The sequence below is a fragment of the Biomphalaria glabrata genome, chromosome 2 (assembly GCF_947242115.1).
Source record: "Biomphalaria glabrata chromosome 2, xgBioGlab47.1, whole genome shotgun sequence".
In the NCBI taxonomy this organism is placed as follows: Eukaryota; Metazoa; Mollusca; class Gastropoda; family Planorbidae; genus Biomphalaria; species Biomphalaria glabrata.
This window is the reverse complement of record NC_074712.1, coordinates 60,912,716-60,937,783: the sequence shown is the minus strand read 5'-3', so window position 1 is coordinate 60,937,783 and position 25,068 is coordinate 60,912,716. Positions and strand designations below refer to the sequence as shown.

The window sequence follows — 25,068 nt, the reverse complement described above, 5'->3', positions numbered from 1 at the left end:
TGTGGATGGGGAGGGGGTGGGAGCCAAGCGTCTTAGAGAGACCGTCTCCTCTTTACCGCTGGGCAACCGTACGACGGCATATTGGGGGTTGCACATCAGCAATTCGACTTCCTCCGTGAGAGGATCATACTTTGAAGATCGGTTCTCTCTTCTCAGCAACACTCTACCTGGGCTAGATAGCCAAGTGGGGATAGATATCCCGAAGGAGGATTTCCGGTTGAACCGGAAAACTCTCTCATGTGGAGTTTCGTTTGTTGCCGTAGATAGTAATGATCTAATCGAGTATAGGGCCTGGTTCAAGACAAGCTCCCATCTCGAGATCGGGAGATCGAGGTCTTTCAGTGCTAAAGTAACAGCGTTCCATAGTGTTTTGTTTAGTCGTTCAATTTGTCCGTTGCCTGAAGGATTAAAGGCGGTTGTTCTACTTGTAGCTATTCCCCTCTCGTGCAGAAAGGATTGCACCTCCCTCGACATAAAGGACGTACCTCTGTCAGAATGGACGTACTCTGGCATCCCAACAAAGGAAAACAGCTGATTTAAACACTTTATGACAGTGGATGAGGACATATCGGGACATGGGTAGGCAAATTGGAAGCGTGAGTACTCATCCACCATTGTTAATAAGTATTTGTTGTGAGTAGCAGATGGGAGTGGCCCCTTAAAATCAATGCTTACTCTCTGAAATGGTTGGGTAGCTTTGATGAGGGTGCCTGAAAACTGTTTGAAGAATCTAGGCTTCAGTTCAGCGCAAGTTTTACATTGGTTTACCACTTTGCGGACGTCCTCGCAGGAAAAAGGTAAGTTCTTAGTCCGAACGAAATGGAGGAGTCTCGTGACCCCTGGGTGACAGAGGTTGCTGTGTAACAGTTTGAGGTCTTCTCCAGTCATTGCTGACGCAAAGTGGTTCCTTGAAAAGGTATCCGCCGCGGCGTTTTGTTCCCCGGGTCGATATACGACGTCATATTGGAAACAACTAAGCTCCAGTCGCCATCTTTGAATCTTTTCGTTTTTGATCTTGCCCTTGTTCTGCTGGTCAAACATAAAAGACACTGAGCGTTGATCTGTAACCAATGTGAAGGGTCTACTGATAAGGTAATGTTGCCATTTTCTCAGGGCTTCTACGATAGCGTATGCTTCCTTTTCCACTGCTGAGTGTCTGCGTTCACTATTAGTGAGTGTTCTTGAAAAGAAGGCGACAGGACGGCCGTCTTGATTAAGAGTGGCGGCAATCGCGATGTCAGAGGCATCTGTTTCGACTGTTAGTGGTCGATTGTAGTCTATCGTCGACACAGCAGCGTTTTCAAGTTCGTGTTTTAGCTGTTTAAAAGCTTGTTGTACTTGTTCAGGGGGGGGAAAGGCTTTGTTGTTCACCAATAAATGGATCTTGTTGGAGAAATTTGGGATCCATTGAGAATAATAGGACAGTAGTCCAATCACCCGCTTTTGTGATTTCATGTCTTGTGGTGGAGGTAGGTTTCTCAATGCTTGAAATCTTTCGGGGTCTGGTCTTAATTGCCCTTGTGAGATTTCGTAGCCTAGGAGGCATACTTTATTAGTCGCAATAGCACTTTTATCATTGTTGAAGGTGATACCGTACTTTTTAGCGGCAGAAATCTCTGTAGATTCTGGTCGTGGCTAATGGAGTCAAGTCCGCAGATGGTAACGTTATCCACGTAAGCGAACGTGTCCTGTAGCCCTGCCTCCTCAATTATTGTGTTGATCGTCCTTTGAAATGCGGCGACTCCGTTTGTCACTCCAAAAGGAATGCGGCAAAACTGATAAAGCTTTCCGCCAGCCTCGAACGCCGTGTACTGCTTTTCATCATCCCTGATAGGTATCTGGTGGTAAGCGCTTTTGAGGTCAAATGTACTGTACATTGAGTATTTAGATATTTCCTGCACCAGTTCATCCACTTTTGGCACGGGATACGCGTCGAGGTAAGTGAATCGATTGATGGTTTGGCTATAGTCGATAACCATTCTCTTTTTGTGCCTTTCATTCGTTGTTACAATTATCTGGGCTCGCCACGGGGACGTGGAAGGCTCAATAATTTTGTCAGATAGAAGTCTCTTGATTTCAGTTTGAATGAATTTGGAGTCAGGCATAGAATATTTTCTAGATTTAGTGGCTATGGGATGGCAGTTAGGAGCCAGATTAGCGAAGAGGCGAGGGGCTTCAACTCGTGCAGCTTTCAGCGTACAGACCTGGAGAGTGCTTCGTTTTCCTTCAAATGGGATCATCAGTTTTTCGTGCTGGCTGATGAAATCTAGCCCTAAGATTACATCAGATACTAGTCCATCTAGTAGTGAGAGCTTAACACTTTCATATTGTTCATCTTTGTACTTTATTTTAGCGAAAATATGGCCGTGAGTAGTGCGAGAAAGATGTGTAGAGGCCATGTAGATTCTGTTTCTGGACGTTTCTAATTTCCATTTGTACCTTTTAGCAATTGAAGAAGATATATAGCTTTCACTGCTCCCCGTATCTACGAGAGCCTTCAATGGTACTCCATTGACGAGTATTGAAATAGTAGATTTAGTAAGACCGGACGCTGGTGTCGATGCCCAGGAAGATCCAACGGTTGTAGTCCGAGACGTGTCATCATCTGCTTTCACTATGGCTGAGGTTGTAGATTTGAGTGTCTGTCTGGTCGATTTACAGACTTTCTGGAAATGGCCCCTCTTACCGCACAAGTTGCATGTAGCGTCACGGGCCGGACATCTAAAGCGTTGATGTGGGCTGTATCCACAAAAGAAACATCTTTTACTAGTTGCCGCACTCACCTCGTGTTCTACTTTTGTCATTGGAGAAAGGCTCTCCTCGTCGGCGCTAGCTCCACAGGGAGTTTCAGAGTGGATGTTATACGCCATGGCATGGTTATGGGCATATTCGAGTTGTCTTGCCTCTTCATAGGCGCACTGTAGAGTTAGAGTAGATTTCTCTAAGAGTCGCAGCCTTATGCTGTTTGAAGCCAGTCCAGTAATGAAGGCGTCTCTTACGAAGATATCTCTGTGTTCTTCAGCGGTGACAGCTTTGAAGTCACAGTCTTTGGCCATACTTTTAAGCTTAAGTAGGAAGGAGTCAACGGTTTGTCCGTTCTCTTGTCGACAAAGAGTTATCATGTGCCGTGCAAAAATTTCGCTTTTAGGCTTCACGTAGACATTTTGTAGAGCTTTGATTGATTCTTCGAACGTTGTACACTCACTTATGTACTGAAATACGCTCGAAGAAACGTAGTTTTCTAGTAATTTCTTTTTGTCAATCTCGCAATGAGAGACTGAGGAGATGAAATTCTCAAATGTTCTGAGCCAGTGCAGCCACTTCTCGGCAGCCGATGGCGAGCTAGGCTCTATGTCTAGCTCTTTTGGCCTAAATAGACGTTCCATTTGTATTACTACTTTTACTTACAGACTGAGAATAGTGTTGAACGAAAATCCAAAAAAGATACGTGAGGCACATAGATCCATGAAATTGAAAATTTCTAGTTTAATAAATTGTAATAAGAAATAAAGAACACTGAAGATTAACCTAAAACAAGGCTTTATTAAACTAGAACGACACATGAACTGACGAAGGAGACTTGGACAGTAGCACACTAAATCAATGTTGTGAACACATTCTCACGACGTTACACAAACATAAACAAATAGCAACTATTTCACCACACCTGCCCAGTGTGCGGCCGAACATTCCGGGCTCACATAGGTCTCACCAGCCACATGAGGAGACATAAAAACCCAGTGCAAAGCCCTAAGCCCCCTGGATGACAAAGTGATCATCATCCAACCATGATGGACGAACTATATATATATTCGATCACAATCTTAGTATCTCAAGGAACCTAACTCTATAATTTCTAAGTTTCTATGAAAGACTATTTCTAAGAACGCGTCAATGAATTTAATCTTATTGTGGACAGCAAAGTGGTAACGATTTAGGAATACAATGGCGCATTCTATTACAACCTTTGAACAATCCGCTTCGTATTTACACATTTAAAGAACTCCATCTGGTATCATCTTATTTTATCTTAATTTAAAGAACTCCATCTGGTATCATCTTATCTTATATAATGCAGACGTGAATATTTTGACACATTTCTTTCCTCAATGTATCGTCTACGATAATGAAAGTAGATTCAAGTTTTAAAGCCGTGAAGTAAAACAAATTTAAAGATATTTTTTTCATTGGCTCTTAAACTTTTTAACCATTGTGTTTCGTTTCTTTTGTTCAAAAGCCTTTAAAACTTTAACATTTCAATGTAGAAACTATTTATTCTGTTGCTTTATTTTTTAAGTTAAACACTTACATCATCATCCGTTTTGTTGAAGATTCCTACATTGATCAAATTCCCAGACTGTCCATCTGAGTCAAGCTTCAGACTTTTGACTACATAGTTCTTCTCACTCTGGCCGTTTGCATGAATCCAAATTCTGTCGCCTATAATACCTGGACAGGTGAACACAATGAACTCTCATTTTATCATTATCTCACACTATAGACGTACGTCGTATAAATACCCAACAATAAATTCAATATCAGCTTAGAATGAAAATATTCAGTTCCCAAATTAGACACGAACCGAGGAGTCTCCGTTTCGTCGGTGAGGACTGAATTTCAGGATGTTCTAGAGCTCACCCCAAATCTAATGGGTAGCAGACACTACTTGGGGAAAGTAAAGGTGGTCGGTTGTTGTGATAGCCACGTGATACCTTCGTTAACCATCGGCCATAGAAACAGTGCATCATATGTTCTATAGATCCCCAGGGTCTGAAAGGGGAAGAGCTTTACTGTTTTTATACCTAAAAAAAAAGGCTTCTAAGTAACTTCAACAAAAATGTAAATGTACGAAACAGATCAGCGACCACGTCTACGGTCATGAATTTTCTACAATGCAAAGGGACACAATAAAGGTAAAAAAAAAAAAACAAATGATTCCGCGATACAGCGATATACAAATGGAAGAGCATAAAAACTCCGACTATCGAACCTTGAAATTTTGAAACTCTAGGAAGACTGAAAACAAAGAGATGGGCGTCCTTTATACAGACTTTTATTCTGATCTCATCTTTTCTTTGATCATCGCGCTGTGACAGTTCCTAAGGGTGTTGTGACAGTTCCTAAGGGTGTTGTGACAGTTCCTAAGGGTGTTGTGACAGTTCCTAAGGGCGTTGTGACAGTTCCTAAGGGTGCTGTGACAGTTCATAAGGGCGCTGTGACAGTTACTAGGGGTGCTGTGACCGTTCCTAGGAGAAATATGAAAGTTCCTAGGGGTGCTATGACAGTTCGTAGGGGCACTGTGACAATTACTCGGGGAGCTGTGACAGTTCCTAGGGGTACTGTGACAGTTCCTAGGGGTGCTGATACAGTTCCTAAGGGTGTTATGACAGTTCGCGTAACAAAATCGCTAAACTTTTCCCGGTGACAGAAGGATATCAAGGGAGAGGCCGGTTCATTCTTTTACATTGTCCAACCAGCTTTTGTTAGTGAGACCCTTTCTTCGTGCACCCTCCGCTGTACCCCCAAATAGTGCACTGTTAACTTACTATACGTAGACATAGTGTACTATCGACTTACTATGGAAAAGGGTAGGGCATTACTGATTTACAATATAAATAAACAGAGTGCACTACCGGTTCACTATAGGTAGACATAGTGCATTACTGACTTACTAAAGCTAGACATAGTGCACTATGACTTACTTAGTGCAATACTGACTTACCATACCTAGGCGAAGGGGGACTTCTGACTCACGATAGACAGACATAGTGGACTACATGCTTACTATAGGTAAACATAGTGCACTACTGACTTAATATTTATAGACGTTTTGCATTACTGACTTACAACAGAAGTAAACATTGTACTCTACTGATTTACTATAGGTAGAGGTAGACATAGTGCACTTCTGACTTAATCTTTTTTTGGAGAGCCGGATTTTCGGTGTGACCTTTTTTTTTCTTTTAGTTAAGACATTGATGGCTGCCCAGTTGTGTGGGATGAGCTACTGACTATGGTCATGATAAACCCGAGTTCAAATCCCTGCCGTCCTGCAGGCCGTTTTGGCTAGGACGTAATTATCTTCATGTCTAAAGGAATGTCCGTAAATTATAAGGGATGAGACGATTGATAGACCTAGCACGTTTTAATCAGGAGTTTCTAAGACACACGGAGGCACTGTGGCTGAGTGGTAAGGCACTTGGCTTCCAGATCGGAGGTCTCAGGTTCGAATCCTGGTGGATACTAATATTTTAACTTTCGGGATGCTAAGGACTCCTCTGAGTCCACCCAGCTCTAAGGGATACCTGACATTAATTGGGGTAAAGTGACAGTGGTGGGCCACAGAAACAGATGACCTTTACATCATCTGCCTCAAAGATCACAAGGTCTAAAAAGGGCTTTACATCTTACTAAGACACTACTGTTGTTGTATTTGATAGTGAAGAAGGCATGTAACTAGGCTCACTTTCATGAAACCTGCATCTCAGTCTGTTGATGACATCCACTGCATCCCCGGGGTCCGCCCCTGGAGTCTCCATCAAGTCCATTACAGCCCTGCCGTATATCATGGTAGCGTCATAGAGATAGTAACTTCCTCTTGGGGGTTTGTACATCTGCAAAAATTGAAGATTAAAGCAATCTTTAGCTCTACACAAATGTCGGAGATCGCATTTATGGAACTAGTCTGGCATTTCTTGTGTGATGACTATAGGTAGAGTTGATAACTATGCATCTTAAAAGGTATTCAGTAAGTTATTGTTATGTGTTTTTTTAAATAGTGACGTGAGAAGTTAGCGCTTGGTTAGGTGGTTATGCAGTGTGAATGATGCAACATAGGCGACATTATCGTAAGCTGTCTTGGGTAGATCAGACGACTTCAGAATGCCAGAGTGAAAAGACGTGTTTTTGTAGTGAGTCAGATTTTGTTCAGAATACCATTTTATATTATTACTAAAGTCTACTACATTTATTTCATTTCATCTCAAGTTAACGGCTTAATGTGGCTCAACAAAAATGGCTGAGACGGATTTGGGGAGTCAGTTACACCGATCGGGTCTCAAACAAGGAAATCCTATGCCGAACTGGGAGTCGAACACTTAATGAGGTTGTGACAGAACGTCGCATGAGGTTTGGGGGACATGTTCTACGACAAAATGAGCTACGCATACCAAGAGTTGCGAGGACATGGAGGCCAATACGAGGAAAGCGCAAACAAGGACGTCTTGGTATAACTTGGCGACACACCTTCATGGAGGACCTCAGAACAGTGGACATCAGGTGGGAGGACGCTTCAGACATTGCCAACGACAGATCTCTATGGAGACATCTTGCAGCCCAATGCGTCAAACGCCGATGGGAGGACCTAAGCCTAAGTAAGTAAGTAACGCTCTGCTTATATTGTAATGAAAGTTCTATTTAGTGTTGTCCACTAAGAAGCTATTCAAATTATAACCTATAATACGCCTACAACTATGGCCTACAACAATTTCGTTGTTTACAAGCAGTTTGGGGCTACAAGCCAACAGCCGTCAACAGCTATGCGCTTTTCAGCTTTTCAAAATTAGCTTTCTCGTCTCTATCGCTTGTATCACATGGTTTTCTTTCAAGAATTTGTCGACAAAATTGACTTTCTGAACTAGCCCCTTTTAACATTGTGTAGTTTATCGATTTGGTTTAAAAATCTTCAGATCTTTCTCTGTTTTAATGATTTGTTTACGTTTTTCTCTAGGTTTCCTACCATCGCTACCGTATTGCTTCATTTCACTTTCTTTTCTTTTTTTCTCTATGTTAACTCTATTTTTATTGTGTAGTTTTACAAAATGTAAATGGGTCTTAAAAAGAAAATTGTGTTTAAAAATTGGTCGTGAAAAATCCTCAGTGAGGTATGAATTCAAGAATCGTCTAGTCAACAGATAAACTATTTTTGTTTTAGTTAATGAAATTGTGTCATGTGTATTGGTTAGATGTTTACATATTAGATGTTTGCTTATTTGATGTGAAACTGATGTTTGCTTATTTGATGTGAAAATGATGTTTGCTTATTTCATGTGAAACTGATGTTTGCTTATTTGATGTGAAACTGATGTTTGCTTATTTGATGTGAAACTGATGTTTGCTTGCTTGTTGCTAATTCCGAGTCTAGAGTATAAGACCTTTCGGAAGATTTTTTAAATAATATTAGTACTTTATTCTGGAAAAGTCTTATCATTCAATGACATCATTCTTAAGAATTCAAATGGTCATTTCTAAGATTTCTTAGACTTCAAACTGTCATTTCTAAGACTTGAAATGTCATTTTGAAGATTTCAAATGGTCATTTTGAAGACTTCAAACGATCATTTCTAAAACTTCAAATGGACATTTCTAAGACTTCAAGTCGCCATTTCTAAGTATTCAAAAATCATTTTGAAGACTTCAACTGATTATTCTTAACACTTTTTGGCTACCTTAAACAATCACTAGATTGATCAATCTCTTATCCAACCTATTATACGTCTTGCTGGATGACTGTCAAATGTCTGGCACTGTTTTCACTTACCTTCCAACCGGTTTTATTTTTGATTTCCGGGTCAAAGTTAAAAGGCGGGAAGCAGCACTTGTCCTTGACCTTCTCCATGAAGTCCTTCTTGTCTGTGACCCGGAGCTCTTGGGTAATGATAAGAAGATTCCTGAAGGCGCGAATGCGGCTGGCGATCTGTTGATCTCGAGCCTCAATGGACAGCTCGTCTAATGATTCAATCATCTCAACATTCCCTTGGAAGCAAAAAGTAGACAAAGTTGTGGACTAAATGTGTATACACTTTACTTTTGTTTAGTTTTATTTTTTTAAATTAAGTTCTATTTTAAAAACATAAATGTTGACTTTCTCTTTGATTCAAAGAATACAAAATAGATACAACTGATAAAACATTAAAGGAATTGATAAATCATAAATGTATATATGTGAAGATTATGGCTTAGAGAATGAATAGTGGAATTAATGTGTAATTTTTGAAAGACGGATCGTGGTGGTACAGAGATATCAGGCTAGATTGTGATTTTGAATTTTGGGATATTTTGCACGCCCATGAGTCCACCCAACTTTAGTGGGTAACTGACATTAGAAAAAGGCGTTTGGTCGTTGTGCTGGTCACGTAGCATCCTAGTTAATCATAGGCCATAAAAACAGATGACATTTACATCGTCTTTATCTTATAGATAGCAAGGTCTGATAAGATTAGTTTACATTTGACTTGTTGAATGACAGCCCTACAATACAAAAAACCGGTAAAACCAACAATGGAGAGACCTAGTCAGGCTTCAGACAAATATGCTGCTGACTGGTTGATTCACGTATTAGGATGGAACCCCTTCTGCCAGGGAACTTTGCGTGAGGACTTGACGTATGAAACATACAAATCACTTATGAAACCAGCATTGAACATGGACAAACAGCAACAAAGGTCCAGCTAATGCATAATTCTTTTGTCAACAAATGTATAATTTGTAACATATACCAGCTAATATATAATTCTTAGCATATACCATATGATGTATTATTCTTAGCTTTTACTGTCTTATGTATTGTTACGATTCTCTCTACTACTTATCAGGCCTTCTGTAAACACTGCTAAACACATAACACAACACATCAACACATCAAGAACTTGACAACAAGGCTTCAAATAATCTGGTACTTTAATAAGGGTCAAATAAAACAGCCAATACGATACAATTGGCAACACAATCAACTGCTACAACGTTAGACTGTATATCACTGTACTAAACTCATAAACTCTACTGTCTCTTCCTGGACTCGTACGTTTCACTGGAGGACTTCACCAGGACCGACTTCATGGTCGACTAACAGTCTCGGTATCCGGTCTTGAACTGCCGCTTTCCTACACCTTGTGTCACTGGTCTGCGCAGGCTTATGATTAGATGACCATAACACGGGCGCTATTCACGTGCAAAGTTCATGCCAGTACTGTCCCTTGCCTTTCAATATAGCACGCTAAACTGTATTACTGGCCTGTGTCACATATGGCTGCCTGGTCGTGCGTTTTGCGCGCTGGACTGTCGTTCAGATTTATCGATGGTCCAGGGTTCAAACCCTGCCCGCTCCAATCCCCCGTCGTCCTGCTGGAGGTTTGGACTAGGAAGTAATTATCGTCAACTTTGAAGGAACATCCGAAACATGTAAAACCTTTTACAAAACATTTTACAAACATATCAGCTGATCACACACAGTTAACCCTTTTGAGTCGCGAATAGGTTTATAACAGTATGATTCTTAGAATATTGCGGTTAATGTATAATTCTGAGCATGTAACAACTAATGTATAATTCTGAGCATGTAACAACTAATGTATAATTCTGAGCATGTAACAACTAATGTATAATTCTGAGCATGTAACAACTAATGTATAATTCTGAGCATGTAACAACTAATGTATAATTCTGAGCATGTAACAACTAATGTATAATTCTGAGCATGTAACAACTAATGTATAATTCTGAGCATGTAACAACTAATGTATAATTCTGAGCATGTAACAACTAATGTATAATTCATAGCATGTACCAGCTAATGTATAATTCATAACATGTAACAACTAATGTATAATTCATAGCATGTACCAGCTAATGTATTATTCTTAGCATGTACCAGCTAATGTATAATTCTGAGCATGTAACAACTAATGTATAATTCATAGCATGTACCAGCTAATGTATTATTCTTAGCATGTACCAGCTAATGTATTATTCTTAGCATGTACCAGGTAATGTATTATTCTTAGCATATCTAGGTTCAAAATGGCTGATATCTTACGGCTGTAAAAGTTATTGTCGTTAGAGTAGTCTTTCCCCTCGTCACTGACCGCTATCACCGCATACTTCTTGACGTTTTCCTCACCGACCTTCGCATGCAGCAGTCGCATGAAGGTCAACAGGCAATCCGAGCTGCCTAGAAACAGGTACACTGCAACAGAACCAAGAGTAGAGCTCAGAATTATCTGCCCACGTTGCCAGTAGAAAAATAACATTAATGGTAGACAAGATGTAATTTAAAACGGCAGTTCCTTAATTATAAACAGTACATCATACATACAGGGGCGTAGCTAGGAATTTGCCATCATTTGTGGGCCCGGGGGGACTTGACCTCTTTGGAGGCCCCTGTATTTTACGCAATATTTTATATTTATAGTGAAAAGCAATCATTAGGGCCCCCCCCCTCAATAGGGCCCGGGGGATTTTCAAATTCTCTCCCCTCCTCCTTCCATCCTAGCTACGCCACTGCATACATATAGTAAATGTTTATAAAAATGAAGGCAAATCCATAAATACAAAATCATGAATTCGGAAGTGTGAATAGACGAAACATAAAATACAAAAATATTTTGGACCTTTTTAGCAAGGCAGAATAAAAATACGGAGGCGCTTGCTGAGTGGTATAGCACTTGGCTACCGAACCGGGGCCAGGGTTCGAATCCTGGTGAAGCTTAGGATTTTTACTTTCGGGATCCTTAGGGCGCCTCTGAGTCTGAGCCCATCCTTCTCTAATGGGTACCTGACATTAGTTGGGGACAAGTAAATGTGGTTGGTCGTTGTGCTGGCCACATGACACCCTCTTAAACCGTAGGCCACTGAAACAGATGACCTTTACATCATCTGCCCTATAGATCGAAAGGTCTGAAAGGGGAACTTTACTTTTACTTTAGAATGAAATAAAACATCAAGATGTAAAAGAACAGCTCTAACGCTAACTTTTAGTAGGAAAGTCTTCAACAGAGTACCAGAATATGTTGGTGTACATTTGAGTAACATTTTATTAGATAAAGGGACACCCATAGACTTAAATATATTATATCTAGACTGGAAACTGGAAACTAATTATTCATTCTTTACTTAGTACAAAATCACGATCAAATTAACTTTACTTTACTTTTCCGGAGATTTCCAGAACTTTTTCGTACATTTTGCAATTTCAGGAGATTTCCAGGAGTTCCTTGGTTTAATTGTTTAATTTATGGTTTACACCTAGAATTAGTGCGGGGCTCACTACGGCAGCATAGGTTGCAGTGGCCTAGGGCCGACTCTGATTAAGATCTCCAGCTGTGGCAGTGCCTTCCGAAATTGACATCTCAAGCCGGTTCTTGTTTTGGTGAATTGTAAACATTGGTATGCTTTTGAAGCATCTAAATTATTATTATTATTATTATAAATTATTATTATTTTTAATTATTATTAGTTATCAACGAATGAGTATTCATTCCCGGGAACTGCCAGGGTCGAGTTTCGTTAAAAGAAAAACAAAACTCATCATAGTCCCTTTATCAGTGTCCACTGGGGAATTTTCTGGTGATGTGGCAGCTCTGCAGCAGTACCGCCCCCTGACAGGCAACGAAAATCTTATGAATGTTAAGAGCCTCCAAGGTATGTGTGAGGACAGTTGTTATTATCCCCTCGGTTGATAACACAATTGGCTAAATTGTTACTTTATATAACTTCCATAAACGCTTAATCTCTAAGCCTAGGTTCCCATATTTTCTGCGTTTTTCTATACAGTTTTTTGTAATTATCTTTATTTAAATTGTTTAGCGCGTAACTAAGCAACTGGAACATGCGCAGTGCGATCTGATTTAAATGCGAGAACACATAGTTCCTACCTCTGGTCTTGACAATGGATTTATTTAAAAGTTTATCATAGTACTGCTCTGTGATTGTTGGCAAGTAGACGCTGTTAATATCGTCAACATCTTCATCGTTGATCCTTTTAATAAAACGATAACACTACAATTAAAACCAGTGTGGACAGTGATTTATTGGATTAATAGTGGATGTACTATATAAGCTTACTGACAATATCAATATATATATACTAATATATCTATCAGTCTATCATCAATACGTGTTACGACCAAAGCGCGAAGTGTAGCCATTTCGTGAATTGTACGGATATTTAGCGTAACGACCTCGTCGTGGGGCCAATACCAATGCGTAACTATAGTAACTATAGTTTTAACTATATTGGCCATTTCAAGTTAAGTTCGGCCTATTCGCGAATTTACCGATTTCTAGCTTTGGCCGTAACATAAAATAATATATACATATATATATATATATAGATAGATAGATATAGATAGATAGATATAGATAGATAGATAGATAGAAAGATATAGATAGATAGATGGTAAGAAAGATATAGATAGATAGATAGATAGAAAGATATAGATAGATAGATAGAGATATATAGATATATATATATAGAGAGAAAGATATATACATAAAGATATAAATATAGATATATAGATAAATAGATAGATAGATAGATATGTATAAATATGCCTATATATACATTATTATATATATATATGTATGTATGTGTGTATGTATGCATGTATGTATGTATGTGTTGTGTGTGTGTAAAAGTAAAGTATGGTGGTTGAGAGAGAGAGAGGCTTTATAAAAATAGGTCTCTGTGGTGACCACATAACACCATTGGACACAGATTCATGAGAACTTAGATTCATCAGACAATGTGGAACCTTAGAGTTATCAGACAAAAAAAAAGGGGGGGGGGTGAGTGGGAGAAAACAAACTAAAGTCAAACAGTTACGTGATGTTGGCGTTATCCAACTGAGCCTTCAGTTCCTCCACTATCCCATTCCATATCTCGTGCTCTCCTGCTACGAGCCAGAATGACCTCCACTTGTGGAACAGCATCAACGAGATGATGGACCGGCTGGCGAAGTGGACCCTGGTCTCCACGTTGACCATCAGGTCATGGAGCAGTCCCTCTCCGTCCCGACAATTCTGTTTCAAATATTGAGTGTATTGATAAAAATAAGTTTTCATACAATTTCTTTCTAGACCGGGATGTTGAAAACGGCTTTGACTTTTTTTTAAAATGATTTTCACCGAAATTTGACTGGTAATATATATCTTTGGGGGAAAAAATACTACCTATTAAGCCACTCAATGAAAACCGTGGTTTAACCGTTATAATTTTTCAAAATTGTAATCATCTTAAAATTAAATTTGGTCTAATTGGAACACACGTCTTATCTTATCTTAAAAAAATACAGACGTTACTTCAAAAAATGAAGATGATTACGTCCGAAGCGTCATGCATCTAGTCATGCGTGTTAATCAATGACTTAAATTAAGTTCTGCCAAGTCACCGGTTTTCGTGGCTGGCTCAGGCAACCCATTTCATGCTCTAATAGCACTAGGAATTCCAGCATGAATTTAATAAAGAATTATTTATATAAATAGACGTTTAGGAACAATTTGCAAAACACCTTGTATAAAACACCTTGTATAAAACACCTTGTATAAAACAAACATCACTTACCAGCATCACATGTAAAATCCTAGAACACATAATATGTAGCAACATCATAAACCACTTAGACAAACATAATGTCCTCACACCATACCAACATGGCTTTAGGAAATATAGATCATGTGAAACACAACTAATAGGACTAATTGATGATTTTTCAAAAGGTTTAGATAATAGTGAACAAATAGATGCTATCTTACTAGATTTTTCTAAGGCTTTTGACAAAGTTCACCACCATAGTTTGCTTAAAAAATTAAAATATTTCGGCATTAATGGTCCACTGCATCAGTGGATTAAAGACTTTCTGATAGGGAGAGAACAAACTGTAATAATAAATGGCTCTAAATCAACACCGATAACAGTAAACTCAGGTGTACCTCAAGGTACAGTCTTGGGTCCACTACTATTTTTAATTTACATAAATGATTTACCAAATTGCATTAGTTCAGGAACAAAAGTCAGATTATTTGCAGACGATTGCATAATATATAGAACAATAAAAACAACACAAGACACAGATATTTTACAAAGAGAATTAGATGAATTACAGAAATGGGAATCAAATTGGAGCATGTCTTTCCACCCAGAAAAATGTCAGTTGTTAAGAGTAACAAAAAAACTAAAACAAATTAATTCCACTTATCTTATTCACGGCAAACCAGTATCACAGACTAAAAACGCAAAATACCTAGGTGTTATAATAAATGAAAAACTATCATGGAATCCACATATTGATGAAACTACAAAAAAATCAAACAAAGCATTAGGATTTATTAAAAGAAATTTCTATAAATCAAATAAGAACATAAAACTAAAATGTTACTTAACCTTGGTTAGGCCAATAATAGAATATGCATCCTCCGTTTGGGACCCCTCAACTCAAGAAAACATTAAGAAACTGGAACAGACACAAAATAGAGCAGTGAGATTCATAACAAACGAATATTCACATTTGACTAGAGTAACACCTTTAGTAAAATCACTAAATTTAGAAAGCCTTCAGGACAGAAGGCTCAAAAGTAAAGTAGCAATCATACATAAAACACTGAACCATAATCTTCAAATACAAAAACAAAATTTAATAAAATACTCTGAAAGACACAAAGATAAAGGCACATTCCTCGTCCCATATGCTAGGACAAATTTGTACAAATACTCCTTCTTCCCTAGTGCTATTAGAGCATGGAATGGGTTGCCTGAGCTAGCCAGGAAAACCAGTGACTTGGCAGAATTTAAGTCATTGGTTAATATGCATGACTAAATGCATGACGCGTAGGACGTAATCATCTTCTTTTTTGAAGTAACGTCTGTATTATATAAGAAGATAAGAACATCTTGTATAAAACACCTTGTATAAAACACCTTGTATAAAACAAACATCTTGTATAAAACACCCTGTATAAAACACCTTGTATAAAACAAACATCTTGTATAAAACACCTTGTATAAACCACCTTGTATAAAACACCTTGTATAAAACACCTTGTATAAAACACCTTGTATAAAACACCTTGTATAAGACACCTTGTATAAAACACCTTGTATAAGACACCTTGTATAAAACATGTAGTATAAAACACCTTGTATGCAACACCTTTGCATAAGAATCATAAGCTGTACAGCTCAAAAGATTTTTGCTAAATGTAATTTGTAACAATAAACACATGCATATAAAACAGTCCATCTCTAAATCAGATAAAGTAGTCTTGTAATGATTCCGAGTCTGGATATATATCACCCAACATAAATTGCTTATACTATTATCAGCTTTATAGATGGGGGTTTTAAAAATCGGGGAGTGGGGGAGGGCTGGGTAATTTACTGTCCTTTTAATTTCCTTAATTTAGTCATACATAATTTATTGATAGCGAAGTAAATCGCTTTTTACAATAAGCCGCCATCTTCTTAGAGGAGGATTTTTTTAATTTTAATATTAATAGTAATATATTTAAGGCTTGTTTTCGAGTCTGAAGATTAGTGAAGAATACAGTATTTCCCGTGGCTGCGCAACTCCAGCTGTGACCTACATATTTTGCCACATCCAGGGCAAGCATAACCATTGTCCGCAGGTGGTCGATTTAGATTTTCTTTTCGCCGTCTGAGTTTGTCCTCGGCAGCGGATTTTCTTTTGGTCTCAAACGTGTATCCCGCGGCCTTCGTGAGTGACCTCCAGCTGTCTCGTTCTGAGACCGCACGTAACCAGATGCTCTCTTCTATGTCAGCTAAAGCAAGTTGGCGCTTAAGCTGGTCTTTTGAAGCGTTTCCGTGGGGCGCCTCTGTTACGTTGGTTTTTAATTGCAATAACGCAACATTATAACAATACAAAACAGTAGCATAGTAAAATATTGTGAGACGTTACATAATATTAACTAAGGGTTTAGGCGGGTCATACAAGTACGACATTTTTCAATAAAGATTTCCGAGTTAGCAAAAGACAACTTTATAGAGCTTTAAGCTCGAAACACTCTGGAAGGGGTATTAAACTCAAAACTTCCCTTAGCTACGAAATCGACCACCGGCGGACAATGGCTATGTCTGTGTTGGTGTGGACAACTATGTAGGTCGCAGCTGGGGATGCGTAGCGACGTAAAATACTTCACTCTTCGTTAATCTTCAGACTCGAACAGAAGCCTTATTATTATTTTTATTACTATTAACGAAAACTAAGATATATTGTTTTTTAAAGTTGTTTTTAACTTTCTTTCCATTTATCAACAGAACATTAATGAATATTATGAGAAAACATCTTATCTTATCTTACAGACGTTTCTTAGTATTTTGTTGAGAAAGTGTCACTAAGAAAAAAAATAATAACGTGCTGTAGCACTGCTGATTCTAAAACTACTCACGTATGTTATAAAAGGCTTCATCAGTGCTGTGACCATAGTAGTGAGAGACTTGCAGAAGACGCTGGGCCCAATGAAGACTGAGATGTTTCTGTGCAGATAAAGATCTAGCATCTGTCTGGCAGCCACATTTTTCCGATTCATGGTGTCCCTGAATTCCCAGTTGAAGTGCACCGGGAGTCCTTTCTCCTTGGCGACCTTGTGCAGCTCGTCCAGCGCCAAGAAGAAGGCGCCTCCCACGAACCTGTCCTCCCCCTCGTTGTCCACATTGAGCAGCAAGCCGATGGTGAAGTTCCGGGCAGCGATGTTAGAAAGGGCAATCTTCTCCTCGGGGTCGTCCACCCGATCCCTGCAGTTCTTTATCGCTTCGAGGCTGACATTCTGGTTGGTGGGGAAGAGGAACTCTTCTTTCCCTTCGGTTAGCAGAGCAGCGAGAAGAAGAGATACCACTAGGAGATTAACATTGAAGACTGGTGACAGTGTCACCATTTTAGAAGCGGTGTAATCTCATTGGTCCAGCAGTTGGGGTGTAAGTTGTAGGATTATCATTGAAAGACCCATTGGCGTTAAAAAAAAAAGAAATGAGGTAATACTTGACCACACTAGTCAGAAGATGACCACACTTGTCAGAAGAGGATCAACAGTGCGAACTGTTACTTAAAAGTGAAGATGTATAGGACCAGACCTGGGGATAAAACAAACAGAAATTATTCATTACATTTTTATTTAACCCCCTTTTCATTTTCTCTCTCTCTCTCTCTCTCTCTCTCTCTTTCTCTCCCTTTCTCCCACTGTGTCTCTTTCTCTTTTCTTTCTCTCTCTTTTTCTTTCTCATTCGTTCTCTCTCTCTTTTCATTTTATAATTATTCTTTTTTTCTCTCTTTCCTTCTCTTTCGCTTCTTTCATTTAATCATTATCTTTTTTTATATTTCTCTATATATATCCCTTTCTTTTTTTTTTCAATCTTTCTCTTTCATTGTCTCTCTCTTTTTCTTTATATCTCTTACTTTCTCTTTAAAATGTTTATAGATAGACTTTGTTGGTCAGAGAGAAAAAAGAAGAAATAACAGAGATAGAAAAAAAAGAAATTGAGTAGATATTAAAGAAAGAGAGTAAAGATTAAAGAAATTGAGTAGAGATTAAAGAAAGAGAGTAGAGATTAAAGAAAGAGTGTAAAGATTATAGCAATTGAGTAGAGATTAAAAAAAGAGAGTAGAGTTTAAAGAAAGAGAGTAAATAAGACTCAATGACCGTATAACAAGGTCTTCGGGCTCGCAAAGACCTTCCTTCAGGGAACAGTACTAGGAAAAAAGAAGAAGAGGCAGACAGAGAAAGCGACTGGAAGATAGCATAAAAGAATGGACGGGCCTGTCATTGAAAGAGGTTTTATCCAAGGCAAAAGACAGATAGGAAAGGAGAAAGACTTTCGACAAATCTTGCGTGGTGCCCTTAAGGTCCAACAGACTAAGGGATAGGTGAAGGTGAAGTCTACCTTTATCAAACAGATTTTTTTATACAGCATTCAAACAAACTATATGTTAAAGAGAAAGACGCTAAATATCCTATATATATATGTGGGGGCGCGGTGGTCGAATGGTTAAGCGCTTGGCTTCCGAACCTGAGGTCCTGGGTTCGAATCCCGGTGAAGACTGGGATTTTGCATTTCTGGATTTTTAGGGCGCCCCTGAGTCAACCCAACTCTAATGGGTACCTAACTTTAGTTGGGGAAAGTAAAGGCGGTTGGCCGTTGTGCTGGCCACATGACACCCTGCTCGTTAACCGTTGGCCAAAGAAACAGATGACCTTAACATCATCTGCCCCATAGATCGAAAGGTCTGAAAAGGGAAACTTTACTTTTTTTTTTTACTTTTTTTTTACTTTTATATATATATATATATATATAAGCTTGTAATTTGTAATTTCTGCTGTTATGCGAGATTGGTGGTCGAGGGGCATGAACCGCTTGGCTATCTATCAAGGAGTTCGAAGCCCGGCTTAAGGAAATTTGTGTTTGCTGAGCGCCTTAAGGCATCGCGGAAACTTTCTCAGAGATACCCCTTCCCCCCATAAAAAAAGATTCAACCATAGCGCACAATAAAGCGTGAAAGATACGCTACAGTAAAAGGATTATTTTTTTTTAAATGTTAGTGATGCCAAAGACATCGAAGTCTTTGTCAAATAAAAGCGGAATAAAGCCTGTCAAAGTCACAAGCACAGTACTTGGTTATCTACATCTCAATGGGAAGTTTTACAACCAAATTGAATGTAAATATTTGATCTATTTTGTAGTCCAGTCCAAGTAAACAAAACAAAGCGCCCAAGAAATAAAAAGATTCTATTCAGCTCCTGTCTCAACGCAACACTTTCCACCGACAGCTTGGTAAGAGGAGGGGGGGGGGGTGCTCGAGCTGAAAGCAAAACAATTCCTGTGATAGTAGAAGTTTGAATCAGTAAAAATGTTTATAGATCAAATGATGTAGTAAAAAAAAAAAATTCCGTCTAAGGGCTTGAAGGTTACGTCTAAAGATAGACTGTACCATAACAGAACAGTGGAGGTGTAAAAAATATAAATGCGGATGAGAGTAAGGTAGGTCAATAGAGGGATTAATACTAATAATAATAAAATATAAATCCGCCAAGAGGTAACATTCAGGAAGCATCTTGCCGGTCCCAAGCCAGGGTAAAGGAGAAGGGTTGGGAGTGCGGGCTAAGAACCTCACCCTTTAAAAAAAAAATACAACGCTACAGAAAACGCTAACAGCACTAAGCCAAAAAGACCTTGGTCACGGTGATTCCTCTAAGGAAAAGTACGCCAGTGTAAATCCATGGGTAGCTGTTATGACAACTAATCTACTGATCTAGCGGACGGGCGAAAGATGTGGAAGCTTCTTCACAATCTGACTGGAGTAAGAGAGACAAAGGTCGAGGCATCTCTACAACCAAAAAGCGGACCCGCGGGCCAGCAAGATATAGTCAGAACTCCCGGTGCAACAGAAAGCGACGAACTGGTAGAACCATGCGCAGGCGAAAGCCTACGAAATCTACTAATGACCGAAACAAAACCACAATAAGGAACCTGGAACATTAGAATCATACTTGAAGTCGCAAAAATAGATGAGGAGATAAAAGTTTATGGTCAGGGATGGACTGGGTATCAAAACCGGCCCGGGCATTTCTAAACCGGCCCGGGCATTTCTAAACCATCCGGCCCATAAATTGTATATTATATGATGGACATCCAGTTCTAGGGCTACCTGTCCTCAAAATCATTATGTTAAATTTGATACTGTATGCTTACAGTGAACACTATGTCCTTATAGGGTTAAAGGCTTTATGTTGCTTTATGTAATCGTAAAGTGTAGAGGCCCTATAAGGATGAAGCTCTACGGATGTAGGCTATAACATTTCGGAAAATGTGTTAGATTAAATTAGTAGGCCTTAGTAGGGTCTGTAAAAGATTTTTAAGAAAATACTTCGCTCAGAGGCCCCTTCCCTTGAAAAAGGAATACTATGAAAAACGTAATAATTTAATAGTGGCATCCATGCGGCCCTTATTTTATAAAATACAGACGTGGTTTCAAAAAAGAAGATACTTACTGTGGGCCTACCGGCCCATTTGGATACCGGCCCACCGGGCATTTGCCCGAATGCCCATATAGACAGTCCGCCCCTGTTTATGGTGCTGGGACTGGCAGATACAAGAGGAGCGGTACTGGACATATCAGGCTGGCAACAGGAGAAACCATCATCTCTTCTGGTCACTAAGACCCTTGTCGTTGGTGGTGCTGTAGTTTCACACACACACACACAAAATTAAAAAATTCGCAAATCATGAACTGACAAACAACCAAACAGACCTAATCATAATTGCAAGAAAGTGAAAGTATGTAAAGAATGTAATGGCAAGACTTGCTGCAGAGGCTGCCTCTGATCAACAGCTGCTATTAGCAATCTCTTATGTGAAATTAAAGTCATCCAATGACATAGCAAGCAGAACCCATTTCAGTTTCAACACACAATTTGACCTTTACATCATCTGCCCCATAGATCAAAAGGTCTGAAAGGGGAAACTTTACTCAATTTCTAAAAACAAACAAAAAAAAGCAGAGAATTTTTTAAAAATGTTTAGTTGTGAAATAAAACCAGATCCAGCGCCCACGTGCAAATACTGTAATCCTTCTTTATCTTCGGACTCGAAGACTAGCAATTTAAATTAACTGATCGATATGTTGATTTCACAAACGACTCCTTAAATTATTGATTGGAAACACAGCAGACTTTAAAAGTTTCTTAAATTTTTATCTCATTCTATTTTTTTTTTTTTTGTGTTGTAAAAGTTTCCTTTTTCAGACCTTGCAATCTATAGGGCAAATGATGTTAAAGTCATCTGTTTTCTACGACCGACGGTTAAAGAGGGTGTCGTGTGGCCAGCACAACGACCAACCGCCTTTACTTGGGTAGACTCAAAGGCACCCTAAAGATCCCGAAATTAAAAAATCTCAGTCTTCATCAAAATTCGAATTCTGGTCTCCCGGTTCGAAGACAAGTGCGTTACCAATCAGCCACCGCACCTCCATTGAATTCTTGTAATACTTCATAATTGCAAGGATTCTTTCCAATGTTTTGTAAAATGTTTTACATGTTTCGGATGTTCCTTCAGATATGAATAAAATTACTTCCTAGTCCAAACCTCCCGCAGGACGACGGGGGATGGGAGCGGGCAGGGTTTGAACCCTCGACCGTCGATAAATCCGAACGACAGTCCAGCGCGCAAACCGCACGACCAGGCAGCCATCCATCTTCGCCACCAAAGTTCTATTATTAATAGTTCAGCTAATGATTTTACAAGGGGGTGTGGACTTGAACGTGAAGTATATACATAAGACGGTGCGCAATACGCTAACATACGTCTAGCTATTTATTTAGCACTTTACTGAATACAGAGAAACATTGGAGTCGAGTTCGGGAATTTCCGCTGAAGCCGTGATTTAAAAAAAAAAAGATGTAAGCCATTTAATATAAAGATGATTATATTTTGAAACATTGTAACGGCACTGTGTAGTCAATTAACAAGTAATTTTTGTTTTAAAGTTATACATAAACTGTCAAATTTCTATTAAAATCATTAGAGCCGATTTCGAAATCGGTGTCCACCCAACCATAAAGAATGTAAGTAAATAGGAGATATTGTAAAAGTAAAACGAAACTAAATAGGAGTATATCAAAACAAACACACATAAAAAAAGTTGACACTCGTTAGAACCTTGACATCATTAGAGTTGCCGCTTTCTATCAACTGTAATCTTTTTTCTCGGCCCGTCACTTTTCTAAGCCAAACCCTGCGGTCGCTCCCACATCGTCTGATTCCCATACAAAGTAAATAAACATTCAAAGTACACAAAGCGATGCTAACACGCGACTCTCAGTTCTGGAAAGTACGAGCGTTCTTGCGATAACTTTAGAAAATATATATATATACAATTTTACAACTTTATGCTCGAGTGATGATGCATGAGTTGCTTCCCTTGTCTTCATTGTTACTGAATAGATGTCTGTGTTTTCGATCATAGCGCACTTTAAAACTTTTGAATTTATACAAAGCTTATACCAACTCACTCGTCTGTCTGTTACAGTTATTTATTGTACATAATAAAACATCAATTACAAAATTAGCCAATTATTGAAGTAAATATTGGTAATTAACTATTTTGTTTGATATCAAAGAAGGGAAATAAGCTCTACAATATTGTTATTGTTTAACCCAGGAAACTATGGTCCATAACAGTGACGTGCAACCTTCTTCTTCTTTTATTTTTATTTTTATGTGTATTTTTCTGTTGTGTTGTCTTTATATGAGAAACGAGTCCTTGTAATCACAACAAATTTCCGTAAGGATCAATAAAGCAGTCTTAGTCTTAGTCTTAGTCTTAGTTCAGCCCGCGGGCCAAATAAATTTCCCACACTCTTGTCGCGGGCCACATCATTGCGAAAATTGAAATGCAATGGAGCAGACGACATTTGGATTAGAAGGCCAAGACTCCATTAAAACAGACATATTTTATGTATTTGTGCAAAAAAAGAGAGATCTGTCCACTTTCCTTGTATTGTGTCCACTCAAAGCCAAATTTTTGTTTGGTCAGTATTCACATTTCATCAACACTCAAATGATGACCAGCAAGCTACCACTAGTGTTGCTGCCAAAAGAAGTCGACTAAAAATAGCAAGGACACGGTTCGGTTATTTTATTATTTTTTTATTATATATTTCGCATTCTCATTTACTGTATTGTGGACAGAAGTTCTGACGGTCCGGATAGACCTGCATCGCGGGCCGGATATGGCCCACGGGCCGTATTTTGGGCCTATAATATCTCATTCTTTATATTTCTGTGTATCAGCCCCCTGGCTTAAATCTTGTGACACATTATCCAAGCGTAACCGGGATTCGTTAACTAGTACTTAATAAATGTAGTATTAATGGTTTGATATCAAAAACGTCTATATTATATTTGTTTTTAAAAAAGTACACATACAACCTTCTGTGAGTGAGAATTTCATACATGGCGGAAAAAAAACTATAAATAGCCAGCGTTTTTTTGGTGTTTCGTGTGTTCACAATACCGGCAGTGTTGGCAAGCTATGTTTTAACTCTTTCTCTCCGTAATTATTTACCACATTCTGGGTGAAATCAACGTTGGTACCGTCAGTTAGGAGGAGAAGGAGTGAATAATTCTAGAGCACATTTTAGAACTACAGAATGATAGATGTGAAGCGCTTCTGTTTCTAACTTTTATTTAGTTGGCAATTTTGGATTTGGATTTTGAGGCACATCGGACACAATTTAGGCCATGTCGCGCCCATAATCCCTCAGATGAGCTACCTTGACCTTGTTTAGACGATTATGAGATTCTCCCCCTTAAAGATGCAATAGAACTCATAAGAGATAATACATTTAAATTATTAGGGAAGACATAATATGCAACTGACACCGAATTGTCACTTTCGCCGATTCTTATAAAAGTAAAGTAAAGTTCCCCTTTCAGACCTTGTGCTCTATAGGGCAAATCATGGGCGTAGCAAGAAGGGTTGGGGTTTAAACCCCCGCCCGCCCCGAAATTAAATAAGATATATATATATATATATATATATATATATATATATATATATATATATATATATATATATATATATATATATAGATAGATAGATAGATAGATAGATAGATATATTTGGGGGGGGGGGAATCCCCCCAACCTACCCCTTCGAAAGAGAATCCTGGCTACGCCCATGGGGCAGACGATGTAAAGATCATCTGATTCTTATACTCTGTGAATATTTCTACAATTATCATTATTTTCATTTTTTTTTTTATAATAAATGTCCGAAAAGAGTTAAAGAACTTATATCTTATCTTATCTTATCTTATAAAATACAGACGTGACTTCAAAATAGAAGATGATTACGTCCTACGCGTCATGCATTTAGTCATGCATATTAACCAATGACTTAGATTCTGCCATGGCAAGATATGGTAATGGAAGACCAACACAAGTCTCATTGATTTTTATTAAGATGTGAATAGAAAAAAATGGTGTGTGCCTGGAGCCATTGAGTCTTGCATTGATGTCGTCTGCGCGTTTGTTATGGCCAGATTTATTGCTTCTGTGATGTTCGGGCAACTTGGCATGTGACCGTGGATTTCGTAGAAAGATTGTATGATGTAACATTTGAGAAGACGATAAGTGTCATTGTATTCTTTGGTGCTGTTAACTCTTTCTCTCCCAACTGACGATTCCGCTCTTTGTCCAATGCCATTAAATTAAATTAACTTTTGCTTTTATAAACTTTAATCTGTGTGATATATAAGGTGCATACATTGTCCTATAATTATATA

General features: G+C 38.6%; 1 protein-coding gene across 2 annotated transcripts in view; it reads right to left on the bottom strand.

Annotated features, from left to right (window-relative positions):
• Nucleotides 1–25,068, bottom strand: part of LOC106053202 (guanylate cyclase 32E-like) — a 126,947-nt gene that overhangs the window by 35,164 nt on the left and 66,715 nt on the right. For both annotated transcript variants that reach the window (XM_056021777.1, XM_056021776.1), the window contains exons 2-8: nt 17,179–17,860; nt 13,601–13,797; nt 12,651–12,754; nt 10,814–10,963; nt 8,540–8,754; nt 6,467–6,614; nt 4,310–4,449 (exon numbers count right to left, since the gene is read on the bottom strand). In XM_056021777.1, the coding sequence (XP_055877752.1) occupies nt 4,310–4,449; nt 6,467–6,614; nt 8,540–8,754; nt 10,814–10,963; nt 12,651–12,754; nt 13,601–13,797; nt 17,179–17,664 (1,440 nt within the window). In that variant the 5' untranslated portion in view covers nt 17,665–17,860. The remainder of the gene's footprint in view (nt 1–4,309; nt 4,450–6,466; nt 6,615–8,539; nt 8,755–10,813; nt 10,964–12,650; nt 12,755–13,600; nt 13,798–17,178; nt 17,861–25,068) is intronic.